The 20,686-nt window shown below is 48.3% G+C and overlaps 1 protein-coding gene across 5 annotated transcripts in view; it reads right to left on the bottom strand.

Annotated features, from left to right (window-relative positions):
* Positions 1–569: 569 nt before the first annotated feature.
* The window catches only part of Pik3c2b (phosphatidylinositol-4-phosphate 3-kinase catalytic subunit type 2 beta), an 86,329-nt gene continuing 66,212 nt past the window's right edge, over positions 570–20,686 (bottom strand). For all 5 annotated transcript variants that reach the window (XM_045154919.1, XM_045154910.1, XM_045154900.1 and 2 more), the window contains exons 22-33: positions 20,418–20,547; positions 18,802–18,938; positions 12,485–12,654; positions 11,714–11,870; positions 11,300–11,409; positions 10,033–10,234; positions 9,533–9,657; positions 8,175–8,292; positions 5,345–5,426; positions 4,861–4,967; positions 1,696–1,824; positions 570–1,071 (exon numbers count right to left, since the gene is read on the bottom strand). In XM_045154919.1, the coding sequence (XP_045010854.1) occupies positions 883–1,071; positions 1,696–1,824; positions 4,861–4,967; positions 5,345–5,426; positions 8,175–8,292; positions 9,533–9,657; positions 10,033–10,234; positions 11,300–11,409; positions 11,714–11,870; positions 12,485–12,654; positions 18,802–18,938; positions 20,418–20,547 (1,656 nt within the window). In that variant the 3' untranslated portion in view covers positions 570–882. The remainder of the gene's footprint in view (positions 1,072–1,695; positions 1,825–4,860; positions 4,968–5,344; positions 5,427–8,174; positions 8,293–9,532; positions 9,658–10,032; positions 10,235–11,299; positions 11,410–11,713; positions 11,871–12,484; positions 12,655–18,801; positions 18,939–20,417; positions 20,548–20,686) is intronic.

Genomic DNA, 20,686 nt, shown 5'->3' with positions numbered 1-20,686 from the left:
AGTGTAGTCACAGGGATCCGGTGGCGCACAGAGAGCCCAGTGAATGGAGGGGTGGGAAAGAGAAAAGTGTTCAGGCCAAGTCCTAACAGCAGGGGAGATGAGAGGAACAACTTGCCTTAAAGAGCACGGGTCCCTGAATGCAGGTCCTTGGCGGCACCCTGATACGAAAGGCCCTTCCTTACACACGTACGTGTCACGTAGCTCTCCTTTGGAGGCAAAATTAGAACAGCCCAGCGGTGTGGGCCTCAGTCCAGCACAGGCAGTCCTCCCTGCCCCTCCCCAGTCTACCCTAGAGAGGGAGGGCATCAATGAGACCCCACTGGGCCCCTCCCCAATATTTCCTATGGCTAGAAAACAAAAACCCCAAAAGTCCTAGGGAAAAGTCCAATAAGAACCTCCGTCATAAAAAAAAAAAAAAAAAGTCCAAATCGTTTTCCTCTATTGCTCTCTGAGGCATATGCATGTCCCTTTTCACAAGGCTTCCTGTCCCAGTTAGGACAACATTACTATTTCATTTTTTAAAAATAAAAATAAAGACATCCCCCTCCCCCCCAAGTGCTACTTCATATAGCCCACCCACCACACACCCCAAACCAGGCATTGCTCCCTTGACACAAGGTAAACTTCAATTTTTGCTGCAAAGTCACAGCTTCCGAAGGGCTGCTCGCTACAGCCAACCCTGGTGCAGTCGGAGTCGGAAGGGGCTGCAGAGAGCTCCTGACTCTCCTGCCCCCTCTCTCACAGGGCCAGGGCCACCCGGACCAGGGGGGGAGGCTGGCAAGGGCCCTACCCCTTCCTCAGGAAAGGAGGGCTCCGGCAGGGGAAAGTCCTCTCCCCCTGTAGTGGCCCTTAGCTGGGGTCCAGGCCACGACACTGCTGGGCTCACAGGGTTCCGTGACTTCGAGATCCCAGCGCGAACCAGCCGGTCTTCTCCTGGGCCAGGTCCAGCTCCCGCAGGCGGATGTGCACCTCCCCGAGAAGCACGTTCTCCCAGAACCCTTGCTCGCTTAATACGCTCAGCTGGAGCTCCCGCTGCTGCACGTCTCCCTTGGGGATCCCGTCATACACCAACTATGAACACAGGCATGAAGTGATCAAAGGGAGGGGAAGAATCCACAAGCAACGAGAGGGCAGAAGAGGGAGACACTCTTTCCCCTTGTTTGCAACAGGGCCTCAAGTAGCCCAGGCTGGTCTGGAGCTCCTTAAATAAATACCTTCGGAGTGCTGCAATTACAGACATCTACTACCACGCCTAGCGAGGTGAGGGCCTGGGCTCATTTTCCACACAGGACCAGCAGGCTGCTCGTCCTATAGATCAGGACCTGGGCCTCAGCTTGGGCATGGCAACCCTAAGGGTTTGAAAGCTTTTGAAAAACATAAAGGATTAGACAGTACCTATTGTTAAGCTTTTTATCATGACTTCTCAAGCCTACCATTGCAACATGAAAGCAGCCACAGACAGTGCCTAAGTCAGCACGTGTGGCACGTTCCAGTACAACTTGATTTATAAGAACAGGCATGGCGGCATATGGATCCAGTCCCCGCACTAGGGAAGTGGGGGCAAGAGGATGATGTTCAGGGTCACGCTCAGCTACATAATAAGTAGGAGGCCAGCTTGGGCTACAGGGGACCCTGTTGCAAACAACAACACAGTAGTTTACCAACCCCCATCCCTTTTCCACATCTCCCACACACCATCTCATTGTAGGTAGGGTTGCAGGTTTTCCGGGCCACTTTGGTTTTCCTCTTGGTGGTTTTCTGAGGGTCAGGAAGGAGGTAAATCTTCACATAGGGGTCAGGGTCATTCCCATCCTGGAGGAGTTGCTGTAATGGAATGAAAACAAAGCACATTCTCATAGCATGTGTCTCTTCACTACCAATTCTTTATTTATTTGAGAGAGAGAGAGAGAGAGAGAGAGAGAGAGAGAGAGAGAGGGAGGGAGGGAGGGAGAAAGGCAGATAGATTCAGACACATCAGGGTCTCTAGTCACTGCAAATAAACTCCACACGCGTGAGCCACCTTGTGCATCTGGGTTTATGTGGATACTGGGGAAGCGAACCTGAGCCCCTTGGCTTAGCAGGCAGGTGCCTTAACCACCAAGCCATCTCTCCATTTGCCACCAGTTCTGTGGCCATGTTCTGACCCAGGCTCTCTCCTTCATCTGGCTTCTTGCAATGCACACCTAATTTATTTCTTTGCTTCCTAGCTCACTCCATGTTGATAAGGATATCATGCTGGTCATGTGAAATACCCTACTAAAATATCAATCATATTGCCTATTATGCGTCTATGCTTTGTATCTAACCACTAATGGCTAGAGGCATGCCATAATTTAGCATGAACCATTTTTTTTTTCCTTGTGGTAGGGTCTCACTCTAGCCCAGGCTGACCTGCAGCTCACTATGTAGTCTCAGGCTGGCCTCGAACTCACTGGGATCCTCCTACCTCTGCCCCTTCCCTCTCCAGTGCTGGGATTAAAGGCATTTGCCACCACGTCCAGCTGAGCTTAAGCTACTTGCTCAAGGTCAGCCAACTAATGATTCACTCAGTTCGATTTTAGTTTTTGTTTCTTTATTTTTAGGCTCTGGTATGCTAAGCATGCATCCTACCTGAGCTACATCCTCCCCCCATCTCCAAGCTGGACCCTTTAATTTTTTTTTGTTTTGTTTTCGAGGTAGGGTCTCACTCTAGCCCAGGCTGACCTGGAATTCACTACGTAATCTCAGGGTGGCCTTGAACTCACAGCAATCCTCCTACCTCTGCCTCCTTGAGTGCTGGGCTTAAAGGCGTGCGCCACCACGTCCCGATTTCTTTTTTAAAAGTTAGAGAGAAAATGGGCATGCTGAGGCCTCTTGCCACAGCAAATGAATCAGATGTTTGTGCCGCCTTTGTGTATGTGGACTTAGGTGGGGACTAGGGAATCTAACCCAAGATGGCAGGCTCTGCAAGCAAGTACCTGTAACTGCTGAGCCATCTCTCCAGCTCAGGATCCTTCTAATAGTTTTAATTCAAGGGCAAGAGTGGTAGCTCATCCTATAATCCCAGTACTTGGCCGAGGCAAGGAAGGCAACCTTGAGCTCAAGGCCAGCCTAGGCTACATAGTCAGTTCTAGGCCAGCCATGATGCATGAATGACTCATTAAATAAACAAAACCAAGCAAAAACCTCCACTTAAGTCAGATCATGTCATATTTATGCCGAGTCCTCCAGGGGTTCCCATTTTATGTGGGTTAAAGCCAGAGTAGTTACCGTGGGCACAGGCTCTGGCTCAGCATGCTTCTGCAACCTAACCATCTGATCCCCAGCCCCTTGCTCCGTGGGCTTCAGCAATGGGACCTTGCAGTTCCAACAGCCCAGGCAGGCACTTACCTGGGCTCAGGGCTTTTAGACGTAACTGTTCTGCAGGCCTCCCTCTCAGATGTATAGACATGACTCCTCTTTCACCTCCTAACTTTGCTAACATACCGCCTCATGACTGAAGCCATCTCTGCCTCTATGATGCAAATCCCACCCTTCTCATTCCCCTTGGATTCTTTCTGGCTTAGCTCTTACCTCACTTTAAAAAACATTCTATTTTTATTTATTTATTTGAGAAAGGGAAAGAGGCAGAGTAAGAGTGAGAGAGAGAGAAGAGAATGGGTACACCAGGGCCTCCAGCCACTGCAGACAAACTCCAGATACATGTGCCACCTTGTGAATTTAGTCTATGTGGGTACTAGGGAATTGAACCGAGGTCTTTTGGTCTTGCAGATGAGTGCCTCAACTGCTAAGGCATCTCTCCAGCACTCTTCCCTCATTTTCACATGCTAGGTATTTTACTTGTCTAGTTCCCTGTCTTCCCTTTCCAACTAGAATGTAAGCTCCCTGGTAGCAGGATTTCTTTGCTTTCTCCTGTGTCTAGAATCAATGTAACAGCATATAGCCGGTGTGGAAGTTTGAATGGATGTCCCCCAGTTGATTCAGGAGTTCATTAAAGCTTGTAATTTAGATCTCCAGCCTACTGGCTAGCAGAGGTGTCATTCTGGGATCCTAGGGTCCAGCTCTAAAGTGTGGAGGTGCATCTGGAGTTTCCAGCCAAAGATATGCAAACTGCGGGAACTTTGCCTGGAGTTCCTGAAGTGTGCTGGCTTGTGGCGGTGGTGACTCTTCTCTCTGCGTGGACTTGTGAAAGAGGGCCAGCTCTTCTGCCATTGTGAAGCTTCCTCTCTACCTGTAAGCATCAGTAAATCCCTTTCTCCCACCACTGTGTCTGGTCTGGAAGGTCATCCCAGCAACCTGAAGCTGTCTCTGACAGCGGGCATTAGATCAGTATTTGTTGAATGAAAGTATGAATTGAAATCAAGGTTTCTTGGACTTCAGAGCTTCTGCTGAGGCCCAGTACTTCAACCTACACCAAATGACCAACAAAATTTCCCTTTCTGTTCACAACATTCTTAGAACCTGTACCAAAAATTACATACCATGTCTTAAATATGTGAACCGAATGAATACCCAGTCACTGCCCTGTTTATACTTACCTTCGACTGTTGGCAGGCAGCAAGCCCCTCCTAAGCTTCTCATTTATAACACCATAATTACTATCGTAGCAATCATACTCAGAAAGGTAATGCTTTCCGTGCACGATCTCCACAGCACCCCGAGAGGGAGGTGCCGACATTACCCTCCTTATGCTGAGTCTCATGGTGCTCAGGATACCACACAAGTGGCTTTCTCTTGAACTGCCTGGCATGAGCCGCCTGTGGTGGATGCCCAGTCAAGCTGTGTGGTTATGCTCAGGATAGGAAGCAGAGAAGGCCTGACTAGTCCAAAAAGTACGAGCAGAAACATAAAAGACCAAATGAAAGCTGTGTGTGCACTTACCAAGCCCCGAATATGCATCACCATGATGAAGAGTTTGTTGTTTTTGTAGGAGATGGACAGCTTCACCTCCCCGCCCACCTTCCCGACAGGCCGGGCCCACGTGCCGTCTGTAGGGACAAAGGGAACTAAGACAGGTCTGTAGGTTAAGCAGTGCCCCTGACTGACGACAAGTAGGCATTTCTGTTTTCTTCCTGAAACCCCTGCCCCAGCCTTTCCATATGAGGTTCCTGATACTTATGGGGTCTGTAGTGTGATCTACAGTTGGGTTGGGATGAGTCCACCCAATCCGAGGGGGTAATCACTAAATAGCCATCCCCTGGGGAGCCCAGTCATGGAGCTATGGACCCCACAGTCTGAATGGGAAACCAGATTCCCCAGCTAGTAAGCAAAGGAACAGGAGAGAAGTCAAGGAACAAGAGTTGAAAAGCAGTAGGGGTATGGTCTGACAGGATTAGCAAGACCATCACGTAGAAGGTTACTGTACCTGAGGACTTAGGAGCTGGACTGGTACCTGCAGCCTTCTCATCCCGGGGCAGGGGGTGGAAGAAGGTATAGACCAAGTCACACTGGAATGGAACCAGAAAACAGAGTCACTCTTCAGGAAGACACAGCCCAGTAAAAAAGAAAGGACTGTTCTAGATTAAGAGACCCCCACCCCTGTGAAAAAAGAAGAGAGACTAATGGAATACAGTAACTAATATATATAACATCTGATCCAAAAGGTTTTTGGTTTGATTTTTTAAAAATTTTTTGTTATTTTTATTTATTTATTTGAGAGTGACGAGAGAGAGAGAGAGAGAGAGAGAGAGGGAGAGAGAGAGAGAGAGAATGGCACACCAGGGCCTCCAGCCACTGCAAAGGAACTCCAGAAGCATGCGCCCCCTTATGCATCTGGCTAACGTGGGTCCTGGGGAATCGAGCCTCGAACCGGGGTCCTTAGGCTTCACAGGCAAGTGCTTAACCACTAAGCCATCTCTCCAGCCCTGGTTTTGTTTTATTTTTATCCTGAGGTAGGGTCTCACTGTAGCCCAGGCTCACCTGGAATTCACTATGTAGTCTCAGGGTGGCTTCAAACTCACAGTGATCCTCCTCCATTCCAGACCCTGATCTAAAAGCTTTTAAAGGGGGAAAATATCCAGGGGAAAGGAAAAGGAAATGAGGGAACATCGCTGAAATCTCAGGAGGCAGAAGAACTGCCACAAAATCAAGGCTGGCCTGGCCTACAAAGTGAGTTCTAGGCCATCCTGGGCTACAGAGTACAGAATGAAACCCTGTTTCAAAAAAAAAAAAGGACACTTCAGGTCAAAAGCAGTATGTTCCTTTCTACTACTGCCTTCCCTGACCAACACCCCCAGCGTACTTGAGCAGACACGCTGGACCCAGCCTGGGACAGAAAGCAGGAGACTTACACTGAAGAAGGTTTCCTAGCTAACCAGGGGGAACAAAAAGAAAACATGGAGGGGCTGGAGAGATGGCTTAGCAGTTAAGGCGCTTGTCTGCAAAGCCTAAGGACCCATGACTCTCCAGTTCCCACATAAGCCAGATGCACAAAGGTGAGGCAAGCACAAGGTCACACATGGCCACTAGGTGGCACAAGCGTCTGGAGGTTTATTGTAGTGGCTGAGGCCTTGGCGTGCCAATTCTCTCTCCCTCTCTCTCTCTCAAGTCTCTAAAATAATATATAATAAAACATGGAAAGCTGGGCATGTTGGCATACGTCTTTAATCCCAGCACTTGGGAGGTAGGAGGGTGGATTGCCATGAGTTCAAGTCCAGCTTGAGACTACATAGTGAATTCCAGGTCAGCCTGGGCTACAGCAAGACCCCACCTTGAGAAGCCAAATAAAATAAAATGAAACAAAGCACAGGCTTTGGCTGTAAGGTCAGTGGTAAAGTACTTGTCTGGTATGTGCAAGTCCTGGATTCTATTCCCAGTAGCACATACATGCACACTCCTAAACATATGAAATACCCACCTGAGCATTGTGAATGAAAATACTCCAATCTTTCAAGAAATATCAGGGGGCTAAAGAGATGTCTCAGCAGTTAAAGTCATTTGCTTAAAAAGCCTGATGGCCTGGGTTTGATCCCTCAGTAACCACATAAAGCCAGATGCACAAAGTGGCACACAGGTCTGGAATTTGTTGGCAGAGGCAGGAGGCCTAATGTGCTCATTCTTTCATCCTCCTTCTCTCTCTCTCTCTCTCTCTCTCTCTCTCTCTCTCTCTCTCTCTCTCTCCTTCTCATTTTGTCAAATAAATATTTTACAAAAATAAACCACATTTAAGACAACTGTGGTGGTGCAAGTTGGTGTCCTAATGTGCTACAGATATACAGATATAACAGATAGTTATAGCATATGCTTACTACATCTGCTAAGACTCAGAATATAGAATATTATTTTAGCTATAATTAACACAAACCTGAAGAAAAAAAAACTCACACTTGTACCTGGGGCAAATGGGAAGGAAACTCAACAAATGAAGTTGAATGATTTGTGGGAGTAATTGGATTCCTGTTGACTATGTTAGGGACACCATCATACATTCATACATTCACTCCATCCATTCATCTACTCATTCATTCATTCAGACAGGGTCAACAGGTTGGCTTCAAACTCAATATGCAGAGGATGACTTTAACTCCTAGTGCTGGGATTACATGCATGTGCCACCACATCTGATTCACTGTTGGGATGTAACCCAGGGCCTAGTACATGCTAGAGCACTCTATCAACTCAGCTACATCATTAGCCCTTAATACCCTTAAAAAATATATAGTTTTTCAAGGCACAGTCTCATTCTAGCCAAGGCTGACCTGGAATTCACTCTGTGGTCCCAGACGGGCCTTGATCTCATGAAGATCCTCCTACCTCAGCTTCTTAAGTGCTGAAATGAAAAGTATGCACCACCACGTCTGGCTTCTTGTTTTTTTTAAGAGAAAAACAGGAGCTAGGGCCCCTTGCCAATGCAAATGAACTCCAGATGCACATGCTACTTTATGCATTTGGCTGTATGTGGGCAGCGGGGAATGAACAGGAGCTGGCAGGCTTTGTAAGTAAGCAAGCACTTGCCGAGAACCGCTGAGCATCTCCCAAACCCCAGTGCATTTCTGACCACCCAGAGGTCCCATTTGCCTCTAAATGGCTTCTGCTGCACTGTGTTTAGATGCGCAGGCCTGAGTTTGGACCCCCATAGACCTGTGCTGCTCCTGCCCAGTGCAGAGCCAGGCACTGGCCATTCACCAGGAAGACTCTTGCCTGCCTCCCTGAGTCTTGGCGGCCCCTCCTCACACCATGACTAACTCAAGACCTACCTCGGCCACCTCCGGGGCTGCGTGGATCAAGTGCCAGATGTAACCGTTCAGCTCCTCCCTCCGCCTCTCGGCTACCGCCTCTCCCCGTGAACGGCCGATCACGAAGCGACTGGGGAAGCTAAGGCAACAGGCAGGCAGGCAGGCAGGGGACAGGATGGAAGATGGAGAATGAATGTGAGGCTTTGTGGACATTTCACCCGCACTTCTAGCCACCTGACCCTCAGTTCCCAGAAGCTTCCATGCCTGATGACCCCCACCTCCACCTTGATTGGCTCCTCACTCTATGCCCAGACCTATGTGCCTGCTCTGTCTATCTGCCTCTCTCACACACACACCCGGCACACCTGAGAACCCCAGACAAGGAGACTAGATACTTGGGCAGGTCCTATGGTTCCTTAAGAGTTGTGTCCCAGTTTTGAAGCCTCCAGTTCCTCCCATCAGTGTAAAAATTCAATTGAAAAAAAATTATTTATTTTTTTGTTTTGTTTTTTTCGAGGTAGGGTCTCACTCTAGCTCAGGCTGACCTGGAATTCACTCTGTACTCTCAGGGTGGCCTTGAACTCATGGTGATCCTCCTACCTCTGCCTCCCAAGTGCTGGGATTAAAGTCGTGCACCACCACGCCCGGCATGAAAAAAAATTTTTTTTTTCTTTCTTAGTTGTAGTAAAAATACATATGGTACAAAATTGACCATTTTAAGATTTTCGTGTACAGCTCTATGGCATTAAGTAGCTTCACAATGTGGCACAGTCATCTCCCCCCCCCCCCCCCCCCGCCTTCTCCAGGACCCTTTTCATCTCGCAAGCCTGAAGTACCAAACCCATTAAACAGCCTCAAGCAACATTCCACCCTCTCTCTACAAATCTGACTGCTCTTTTTTTTTCAAGATAGGGTCTCACACTCTAGGTCAAGTTGACCTGCAGCTCACTCTGCCGACCTGGGCTGGCTTCGAACTCACAGCAATCCTCCTACCTCTGTCAGGTGTGTGCCACCATGCCAGGCCATATAGAATCTTTTTGTGACTGATTATCTCATTTAGGCTCATTCATATTATAGAAGGTCTCAAAGGTCCTTCACTTTCAATGCTAAATAAGATTCCATTGTACGCATATACCACACTGCTTACACATTAGGAAAACAGATTACTCTTTGATTTGTTGGAAACTGAGCCACATTCAGATTCAACCACTGCTCCAGCCTTTGGCCCCAGCAAGCCTTCCTTCAGGCAGCTGTGTATCTTGGCCAGCAGGGGGCGCACTTGGCCACATATAGCAGGTAGACCATCAGTTCGGTCCTTCTTGTCCTTACAGTCCAGCCCTTCCCAATATCTCTTAGTGAAGACAGGGTTGGGGAGCTACCTGGGCAGGAAGGAAGAAGGGAAGAGCAGGCGCAGCTTATTGTGCAGTTCTTGGAATTCCTCAAACGTCCTCTGGATGTACGTGGCCTCGATGGCATTCTCTCTCATCACCTTTACCACATAGATCTGCAAAGGTTGAGAACTCAGAGCACACCCAGTGGAGGGGTAGGTGCAGTGTACATTGTACTGAGGGGGGGGGGCGGGGGAGGAGGAGAGGTGCTTTCCAGGAGGAAGAGGGTCTCAGGAGAGTCTCTGAGGGGGAAAAAGATGACAGGAACCTGAAAGCAAAGATTTCCTGCCTGTGTCTTGCAGGACCCTTAACTTGGGGAATTAAAACCAGCAGCTCCCTGACTCTACAGTCACTTGAGCCAGGGAAGGGGAAGTGGTCTGGGACTTCTTCCAATACAGGAGGCTCAGTGGGACTCCAAGGGCCCACTGTGTGGTGCAAAGAGTCCCCCCAAGAAGATGTGAGAGGGGAGCACGAAAGGAGCCAACACTCACATAGCCCTTGTTGGGGTGGAAAATCTTCTCATGGCGGCAGAGGAAAACATCACTGATGCGGCCAGAGCTCTTGAGAGTGTGTGTTCGTGGGGCAAAGGAAAGCGTCAGCCGGTCATCTGAACCCGTGAACTTCATCTGAGCCAGGTTATGGATGAAGAAGTTGAGCTTTGTAGCTACACTACCCAGGCTGGACTCAATCAACCTGTGTGGTACAAGAAGGTGGGAATCAGAGGGTGTAAATGTGGATCCACATGCCCTCTGCCTTGGTACCATCTGTGCCAAGGAATACTCCCTGGGTCCTGACAGAAAGAGTTGTGTGTTGAGTGGGGTAGGGCCAAGGTTAAACTGTGTAGCCCAGACTGGCCTCAAACTCATGGTGATCCCCCTGTCCCTGCCTTCTCAGTGTTGGGATTACAAACACATGCTACCATGCCTAGTCTTGATCAAATCATTTTCCCAATGCAATAACATCATAGATCACATGACTGACACACAATTATCTCATGAAGTTTAGTTTTGTGAATCCTGGGTGTTTTTTAAATTTGTTTTTTACATTCCTTATTCATTTGAGAGAGAAAGAGGAAGGGGCAGACAGAAAGAGAGAATGGGCACTCCAGATGCATACGCCCCCTTGTGCATCTGGCTTATGTGGGTCCTAGGGAATCAAACTGAGGTCCTTAGGCTTCACAGGCAAACGCTTTAACCGCTAAGCCATTTCCCAAGCCTGGGGTTTTTATTTTCTTTCTTTGTTCTCCTGAACCAAAGATAGTCCAAAGTAAAAGAGGATTAGGAACAGCAAATGTCTAAATAGTACTGTCAAGTGGAGTTCAAGGACCTCAACAAACATTACAAAATCCATATTCTCAGCCAGGTGTGGTGATGCATGCTTTGGTCCTTCCACTCTGGAGGCAGAGGTCAGAGGAATGCCGCAAGTTCAAGGTTACCTTGAGAGTACACAGTGACTTCCAGATTAGTCTGGGCTACAGTGAGACCATACCCCGAAAAAAGCAAAACAAACAAACAAAAATCCACACTGTACACTGTTGTATAGTCTTTGGTTAGGCCTTTTTGATAAAAGTTGGCACCAAAATGCAGCCAAGATCCTGAAGCTGAGAAAACCAACTGATTTCCTAAGTCCAGGGCAAAGCTGGGATAGCAGACCCAACGCCAGGCTCTGCCATTTGAGCTAAATCTTTCCCACATCCCTAGCCTGCTCGTGCCAACTTGGTAGCCTATGGACTACCTGGGCAGGCGTGCTACGAGTTACCTTGTGAAGTAGGTGGTGGCATTGGCCTCTGTGTCCTGAGGCCTCAGAGCATCATACACATACTTGAGGTCCTCCAGATCTGAGAGTTCAGGGATTCCACAGGACAACATCTGGAAGAGGAGAGGAGAGGCACCTGTAACAATAAGCTGCCTTTTCTCTGCCCTAAGGCAAGATTCTACACTTGGTTCCCTGATCCTTCTGGAGGGTGGCACACAGAGGCTGCGCGCACATGGGGAACTGAGGGGCTTACGAAGGGGGTCGGGCAACACTCTTCCCAGTAGTCTGGGTCTCTGCCTTTATCTAGGGCAGTCAGGTGCTCAGTTGGGGCTCGGAGAAGTAGATCTCCAGGAATCTCCTGATACACACCAGGACTACGTGGTAAGAAAGTATTCAGAAAGGGACGGAGTGCCTCACCAGGCCCAGAAGGTTGAGGAAGAGGTGGGTGTGCTTGCGAATGAGGTTGTAGGCTTGGCAGCAAAGGTCAACAAAATCATGGAAGCGGCTGGAGGGCTTGTCACCCCCGTTGATGACGTACGCCATGTCCGAGGTGAAGACAAAGGGGGCACGATCCCTGGGCCAACATACAGGTAGAGAGTCAGTGTGGAGGAGGAAGGCTGCCTGGTGGGCTCCAGCGGAGGGTGGGTTCCTCACCCCTCGCCGCGCGTTCTGACCTGGACAGGTGGGACTCTCTCTACATTAATCTCCAACAGCGAGTCCTGGAGAAGATGCTCTGCATCCTTCCCTGTTTCCTCATCTGAAAGCTACCAGTCCTTCTTCCTGGCTAGCCAATCACGCTTGCTTCTGCACAGCTCACCTCTCTTTTCAGTCCTCACGAGGAGGGAGGACGGCTAGTCTACGCCTTCCACAAGGCTCTGTACAAACTTGACCTTCTTCTTTTTTCTTCTTTTATTTTTTTTTTTTGATAGGGTCTCACTCTAGCTCAGACTGACCTGGAATTCACCCTGTAGTTTCAGGGTGGCCTCGAACTCACGGCAATCCTCCTACCTCTGCCTCCCAAGTGCTGGGACTAAAGGCATGCGTGACCACACCCGGCCTAAACTTGACCTTCTTACCAGTCTTCTCCAGAGTGCACAGCCCGAGAACCACGCTGGGAGACCCGGTTCCTTCCCTCACAGCTCTGTGCCCAGCCCTCAGGTGTTCTTGCCGTCTATACAGACCACATACCTCTTGATGTTGCCAAACATTTGAGCATGGCCCAGGAAGCGGCCGAAATCTATGTGGAACATGTGGCCCGTGGTCTTCAGCATGATGTTGTCATTATGTCTGTCACAGATGCCCAAGACGTAGGTGGCGACACAGCAGCCAGCACAAGAGTAAATGAAGTTCTCTACAGCCTGGGAGAGGGAAGGCCGGTGGGAGTCACAGCCAGAAGGAATTCAGCCCACCCTGGACGCCCTCTCTCATGGCAACCTTAACAGCTCCTGCCACCTGTCTGTTCATCCTTATCACATGCTGAAGTACACATGCATGCACGCGGAAACATCGTCCACGCGATCTGAAGTGGAAGGACATGGGAGGTTTATTATATGTCTATCTGCCCCCTTCCATCTCAACTTTGGAGAGACCAGTGGGCTGACTGGAAAGCCCCAATGTGAGTACTCCAGATTAGGAGACCTTAGTATACAAAAAGATTTGCACTTAAAATTTTCCCAACAGCAGTGACCTTGGGATGACTCAGAAGGCATCATGGTGCTGGAAAGAAGTGACGGGAGTGCTCAGCACTGCAATATCTCTATCACACCTTACAAGGCTCAGGGTCCATTGTGGAACATGTGGTGGAAAGAATGTAAGAGCCAAAGGAAGGGTAGGACTCCTTACAATGTGCTCCTCCAGACACAAAATGGCCCGGAGATCCATGACCTCACAGTGCCTGACACTACCTACACAAGACCATCATAAGAGGAGGAAAAGATCATGACATCAAAATAAAAGAGAGATTGGTTGAGAGGGGGAGGGAATATGATGGAGAGTGGCATTTAAAGGGGAAAGTGAGAGGAGGGAGGGCATTTACATAGGATATTGTCTACAAACATGGAAGTTGTTAATAAAAAAATACAGAAAAAATTTTCCCAACAGAAAAATCTGAGCGTGGTGCTGCACACCTTTAATCCCAACACTCAGGAGGAAGAGGTAGGAGGATTGCTATGAGTTTGAAGCCACCCTGAGACTACACAGTGAATTCCAGGTCAGCTTGAGCTAGAGTGAGACCCTATCTCAAAAATCAAAAAAGGCCTGCAGAGATGGCTTAGCAGTTAAGCGCTTGCCTGTCAAGACTAAGAACCCTGGTTCGAGGCTCAATTCCCCAGGACCCACGTTAGCCAGATGCACAAGGGGGCACACACATCTGGAGTTGGTTTGCAGTGGCTGGAGGCCCTGGCACGCCCATTCTCTCTCTCTCTGCCTCTTCCTCCCTCTGTCTGTCACTCTCAAATAGATAAATAAAAACAAAAAAATTTTTTAAAAATCAAAAATTAAATTCCCAGCAGGTCATGGTGACTCTAACTTAGTTGGCTATTGAGCAGGAGAAGGTCAGGGGCCTCTGTGACCCTGTTCACAATTCATCTATCCTCCTTCCTGTCCCAAATAAAACTCCATTCCCAGAACACTTGACAATAGCCAAGTGCTTATATAATTCAAATCAATGCAACCCAGAAAGAGCTGAGGCAGCTTCACACTTCTGGGAGTGTTTTATTTACACTTGACAGTCAGATATCTCTACTTGGTAAAATGTGCTGGAGATATTTTTGGGTTCAAAGAAGGAGGAGGTAATGTGGGCCTGGACCACTTAATTTTGTTTGGTCACTACCTGTCCCCTTTTCTGCTTTTTTTTTTTTTTGTTTTTTTTTTGAGGTAGGGTCTCACTCTAGCTCAGGCCGACCTTGAATTCACTATGTAGTCTCAGGGTGGCCTCGAACTCACAGCGAGTCTTCTACCTCTGGCTCCTGAGTGCTGGGATTAAAGGCATGGACCACCACACCTGACCCCTTTTTTCTTTTTTCTTTTCTTGGTTTTTCAAGGTAGGGTCTTGCTCTAGCCCAGGCTGACCTGGAATTCACTATGTAGTCTCAGGGTGGCCTTGAACTCACAGCCATTCTACCTCTGCCTCTAAGAGTGCTGTCATTAAAGGCATGCACCGCCACACCTAGCTCCCTTTTCTGCCTCTTAACAAAGTAAAACTACATGGAATCAACACATTAGACCCCTGTCACCATCTAAGTACTTTTGTAAGGTTTGAAGAATTCCCCAAAACTCAAGAGAGGCTTATAACAGAGAGTAACAGCTAACTAGGAATGTACAAAATTGAGAACGAGTGAAAAATATCAAATCCGACTAAGACCGTGGAATTGGGAACGCGAAGTGGCTTGTCATATCAGATGCCTTCTCAGCGGATCCCTCCACACGCTCCCGCCCATCCTCCCAGGACCCTCCTTGACTTGCACATCTTTTTGGACCTTCCTCCTTCATGTTGGCTGTTCCTCCTATGGCCCACCATCCTGTGCCTGCCTGGACTTTTCCGGACCCTCCCCACAAGGTTTAATGATCCTATTTCCCAAAAGCTTCCTGACTATTCCACAAAGACCTGCTTAAAAGCCAGCTCTGCCTAGCTACTTGTTAAGCTGCAGCCAGATGACTGGCCCAAACTAAGAACAAGAAGTTTATCAAGATGTCACAGAATTCACCTTCTGGAAGGAAACGACTGCTTCTAAGAACCCAAAAGTCTGTGAATGAAAAGCAACCACACAATAAGGAGCATAAGTTACCCCACCCCAGTTCTGACTCCCACTCCATCAATCCTGCCCCTGTCACAGGTATTCTGTGTACCCTCAGGGAGTCCTCACAAACCTGGCTCACAAACCACTATGCCTATGCTTGCCAGTAATGACGACATCCCTGCCAGCTGCCTGAGCAGGGTGTGAGTAGCTATTGGGACAAACTTCAATTTGTACAGGCACCACCTCCTGATTTGAAGGTCTCACAGATGGCTGCTGTTTACTAAGTAGGTGCCCAAGGGGGAAAAAATAAAAAACAGCTCTAGTTCTTTTCTTCTGGACATTACCATTAAAAAACTACTAGCAGCTGGGCGTGGTGGTGCATGCCTTTAATCCCAGCACGTGGGAGGCAGAGGTAGGAGGATCACCATGAGTTCGAGATCACCCTGAGACTACATAGTAAATTCCAGGTCAGCCTGGGCCACAGTGAGACCCTACCTTGAAAAACTAAAACCTACTAGCACGTCTCAATCCCAGTACTTGGGAGGCTGAGTGTGAGTTCCTGACCAGCCTGGGATACACTATAGAGTGAGATCCTGTCTCAAAAATAGAAAACGAAGTTATTGTGTGTGTGTGCTTGTTGTGCATACTTACACTACAGTTATATGACTCACTAGCACACCGGCAGAGAGTAATTATAATTCCAACACCTAGCAGTGTCTCACTGTGGTAGGTATTCATCACCGAAAAACACGTTAGTATAAATAGCATATGGAGTTTGAGGAAGGAGGAAAAAAATCCAAGGCACTAGCTGGGCGTGGTGGCGCACGCCTTTAATCCCAGCACTCGGGAGGCAGAGGTAGGAGGATCGCCGTGAGTTCGAGGCCATCCTGAGACTCCATAGTGAATTCCAGGTCAGCCTGGGCTACAGTGAGACCCTACCTCAGAAAACCAAAAAAAAAAGAAAAAAAAAAATTCCAAGGCACTATATTGAATAGAAAGGATAGTTTCTGAGGGTCAGGGAAGAGAAGAAATGGCTTTCCAGGGAAAGCTGTCCAAAAGTATTAAAGGACATACAAAGAGCCCTACCCTGGAGCTGAGATGGAACTGGGCTTTACAAAGGCTATGTGTCCAGTGCTATGAGGCTAGAATTATCTGTTAAAGAGATTGTTTTCTTGTCTCCTTTTTTAAAATTTTTTTTGTTCATTTTTTATTTATTTGAGAGCAACAGAATGAGAAAGGCAGATAGACAGACAGAGAGAGAATGGGCGCGCCAGGGCTTCCAGCCACTGCAAACGAACTCCAGATGCGTGCGCCCCCTTGTGCATCTGGCTAACGTGGGTCCTGGGGAATCGAGCCTCGAACTGGGGTCCTTAGGCTTCACAGGCAAGCGCTTAACCGCTAAGCCATCTCTCCAGCCTTTTTCTTTTTTTTTTAAGACAAGCCCAATGGTCTGGCTTTTGTTTTGAGAGAGCAAGAGTGAGAGAGAGAAAGCTGGGCATGGTGGCGCATACTTTTAGTCCCAGCACGTGTAGGAGGACTGCCATGAGTTCAAGGCCACCCTGAGACTACATAGTGAATTCCAGGGCAGTCTGGGCTAAAGTGAGACCCTACCTTGAAAAACCAAAGAAAAAGAAAAAAGAAAGATTGAGAGAGAGAGAATTAGTGCGTCAGGGCCTCCAGCCATTGTAATCAAACTCCAGACGTGTGCGCCATCTCGTGTACACGTACGGCCTTGTGCGCTCGTGTCACCTTGTGCATCTGGCTTACGTGGGACCTGGAGAGCTCAACATGGGTCCTTAGGCTTCACAGGCAAGCGCCTTAACCACTAAGCCATCTCTCCAGCCCTTGTTTTGGTTTTGAAGCAGGGTCTTCCTCTGCCCTAGCATGACCTGGAACCGATGGTAATCTTTCCTGCCTTAGCCTCCTGCGTTAAAGCATGTAAGCCACCACATCCCACACCCTGCCTCAAAAACCCAAAACATAGCCAGGCATGGTGGCACACATCTTTAATCCCAGCACTCAGGAGGCAGAGGTAGGAGGATCACTGTGAGCTTGAGGCCACCCTGAGACTACACAGTCAATTCCAGGTCAGCCTGGGCTAGAGAGTGAGACCCTACCTTAAGAAACCAAAACATAAAAAAAAATAAAGGCATGAGCTACCCTGCCCAGCTTGTTAAGAGCTTACAAGGAACTTAGAGCAAAGGTTCTGTGACATGAATAGGTTTGCTCTTCAAAACTCTCTGAGAGCCAGGTGTGGTGGCACATGCCTTTAATCCTAGCACTCAGGAGGCAGAGGTAGGTGGATCACCCAGAGTTGGAGGTCACCCTGAGACTACATAGTGAATTCCAGGTCAGCCTGGGCTAGAGTGAGACCCTTCCTCAAAAAAAAGAAAAAAAGAAAAAACAAAAAAACAAAAAAACACCACTCTGAGGGCTAGAGACATGGTTTAGCAGTTAAGCCTGTGAAGCCTAAGAACCCAGGATCGATTCTCCAGAACCCACGTGAGCCAGATGTACACAGTGGTACATGCATCTGGAGTTCACTTGCCGTGGCTAGAGGCCCAGGCATGCCCAGTCTCATTCTCTCATACATAAATTAATCAATAAAAATTAGAATAAATAATTTCTTAAAACCTCTGAAACCAGAGGAAGTACAGAGAAGCCCATGGCTCTTGCTTGGATGGCTGCAGAACTTTCTTCCGTACTGGTAGGAAGCATAGAAAGCAGGCCTCAAGATGAGAATGGAGACAGGAAGCTTGGCTTTGCCTCCACAGAGATGTGAGCTATAGGAAAGATGGAGTGGTGTCCAGCAAACCAGCGGCTATAAAGGCCAAAGCTATGAGGGAAGAAGACTAGAGGAAAGGCTCTGGGGTCATCAGCACGTGGAGAGGGCAGAAGTGGAAATACGAGAAGGCGAGCTAGCCAAGAGGCCGAGAGATCACAGCAGGCCAGGGTTAAACCCTGGCGACCAGAGACTCTTAGGGCCATTTAAGATCGTCTAATTACATGTTCACTAGACACATTCTGATTATGATTTGGCTGCCTACATGTCTTCCCTCAGGGAAAAAAATGTGTTGGTCAATATAAATTAGTATTCTAAGCCCCTTGAAGTAAAGTTTATATAAATTAACGCTCTGGAATTTTAATGTGATCTGCCCCCTCCCACTCCCGCCTCTACCCTCATAAACCCAAAGACTAGAATCACCATGGGCCACAGCAGGCCACCAGGGCCCTACTTCCACAGAAACCACCACATTTTTTCTCGTGGCCCTTCTTCTAGTCAGGCCTCTGCTCTCATCTCCAGCTCATCACCAACCTCAAAGCTGGCTTTTGAGTTTCAGCCTTGCACAGCCAGCTCCGCAGTAGGGAGCAAAGGTTGCATCTGACGAACGTCCATGAGAAGGGACGGGATTAAAATGACCTCCAAAGCCTCTTCCTCCCCCACATTCTATACAGCCTCATGAAGCCCTCTGACTATGAGAGGAACCAACCAGGATCCATGATTAGAAGGGATACAGTAAGGTGTTCAAAAGCTTGTTCCTTTTCCAAAACTCCAGGCCAATACCAGGGACGTTCTCAGTGGGCTTATGTTAGTCATCTGATCCATCCCTAGCTACACAGATGCATCAGTCCACTGAGAGAACACACCCTCCCCTTTCGTGAAGCTCAGCTGGCTAATCCGGGCACCTGCAGGTCTGGTGGCAACAGAACCATGTGCCACAGTCAGGCACACTGCCCCAGCTTTGGACCCCCAGTCCCCAATCCTACCTTCTCATATTCATGCTCCCCAGGATTGTGTTTCTGCAGCCAGTCGGCCAGGGGCCGGTCCTTGAAGGAGCCGGTCACCCCATGCTCCACCTGGATCTTGCGCAGGGTCTCAGCATTGGGGATCATCTCCACCATCCCTGGGAGAGAAAGGGTTCGGGTCATGCTCCAGAGCAGAGTGAAGGGGGGCTGTATGGGAGAGGTTTACCATAGTTAGGCTGGGTGCTCTGTCTGAGTTAGGCTCCAGGACCTGGGGACGTCTGCTTACAGGAGGGCTACGTGCCAGTACTCCAGATGGACTCCTGGCTTTCCCTAGGTCATGGTGCTGTTCCTTGTCTGTTTTTAACTTTCACTATGGGGATCTTCAAATAGATACAGGAATAAAATGGAAGGTTTTGCCAACTCACATGTAACCATTGCCTAGCCTCAACACTCATCAACTCTTTGTTAATCTCATTCCTACTTCCTGTTGCCTCAGCTAGAATACTATAAAGCAAGATAGGGGCTAGAGAAATGGCTCAGTGGTTAAGGAGCAAAGCCTAAGAACCCAGGTTCTATTCCCCGGTACCTACATAAAGCCAGATGCACAAGGTGGTGCATGCAACTGGAGTTTGTTTGAAGTGGCTAGAAGTCCTAGTGCACCCATTCTCTCTACCTGCCCCCCTCTCTCTTTTAAATAAATAAAGTATTAAAGCAAGACAGGGTCTTACTCTATAGCCCAAACTGGCCTTGAACTAACAATCCTTCTGCTTCAGATTCCTGAATGCTGGGATTACAGGTGTTACCACACATAGCTCTAGACAAGCCATCTCATGCATAAATATTCCAAGTGTAATTAACAAGGACATAAAGACCAAGCCATTGTCACATCCAAAAAATCTAATGGTGGCTCTTTAACCTTATTTTCAAATTTCTTTCAGTCATCTCTAAAACCACTTTACAGTTGGTTTCTTTGATCAAGATTTAAAGTCCATGTCAGATTTTGTCTGTTTTGTGTTAAAACGGTCTCTTTCTCCCCTGACTTTTGTGTGTTTTTTTAAAATTAATTATTTATTTATTTACTTGAAAGAAACAGAGAGAGAAAGAGGCAGAGAGAGAGAGAGAGAGAGAGAGAATGAGCAAACCAGGGCCTCCAGCCACTGCAAACGAATTCCAGATGCATGCGCCACCTTATGCATCTGGCTTACATGGGTCGTGGGGACTCGAGCCTTGAACCAGGGTCCTTAGGCTTCACAGGCAAATGCTTAATCAATAAGCCATTTCTCCAACCCCTTCTTTCTTTCTTTCTTTTTTGGTTATTTGTTTATTTGTTTTAGAGAGCAGGCAGAAAGAGAAAGAGTGGTTTTTGTTTGTTTTTGAGGTAGGGTCTCTCTCTAGCCCAAGCTGACCTGGAATTCACTATGTAGTCTCAGGGTGGCCTCAAACTCACGGTGATCCTCCTACCTCTGCCTCTGGAGTGCTGGCGTTAGAGGTGTGTGCCACCATACCTGGACCCTGCCTATTTTTTCCTATCACTCTACATCTTCTCAGGCAGCCCCTCTCTTAATCTCCATTGCTCATGGTGGAAATAGGCAGAGGAACAGTGAAAAAAGAGGCACCCTGTCTCACCCACTACTGACCTCTCCCTCGGCCCGTAGAGAAGCAGCGGAAAATGACCATGCGCATGTCCAGCCCCTCCTGAACCCAGATCTTGCTCATGATGCGAATCATCTGCAGGGTGAGCATGTCCTGACGAAGGTCGTCCCCACACTAGAGGGAGGAAGAGAATGATTAAGAGCTTTTCTGTTTGTTTGTTTTTTTTGGGGGGGGGGCCGCAGAACAGGGGGGTATGAACCTAGGGCCTTACACGTGCTAGGCAAGCACGGCACCACTGAACTACAACCTGAGT

The sequence above is a fragment of the Jaculus jaculus genome, chromosome 1 (assembly GCF_020740685.1).
Source record: "Jaculus jaculus isolate mJacJac1 chromosome 1, mJacJac1.mat.Y.cur, whole genome shotgun sequence".
In the NCBI taxonomy this organism is placed as follows: domain Eukaryota; kingdom Metazoa; phylum Chordata; class Mammalia; order Rodentia; family Dipodidae; genus Jaculus; species Jaculus jaculus.
The sequence above is the reverse complement of the archived record's forward strand: the minus strand, read 5'-3'. Positions and strand labels throughout refer to the sequence as shown.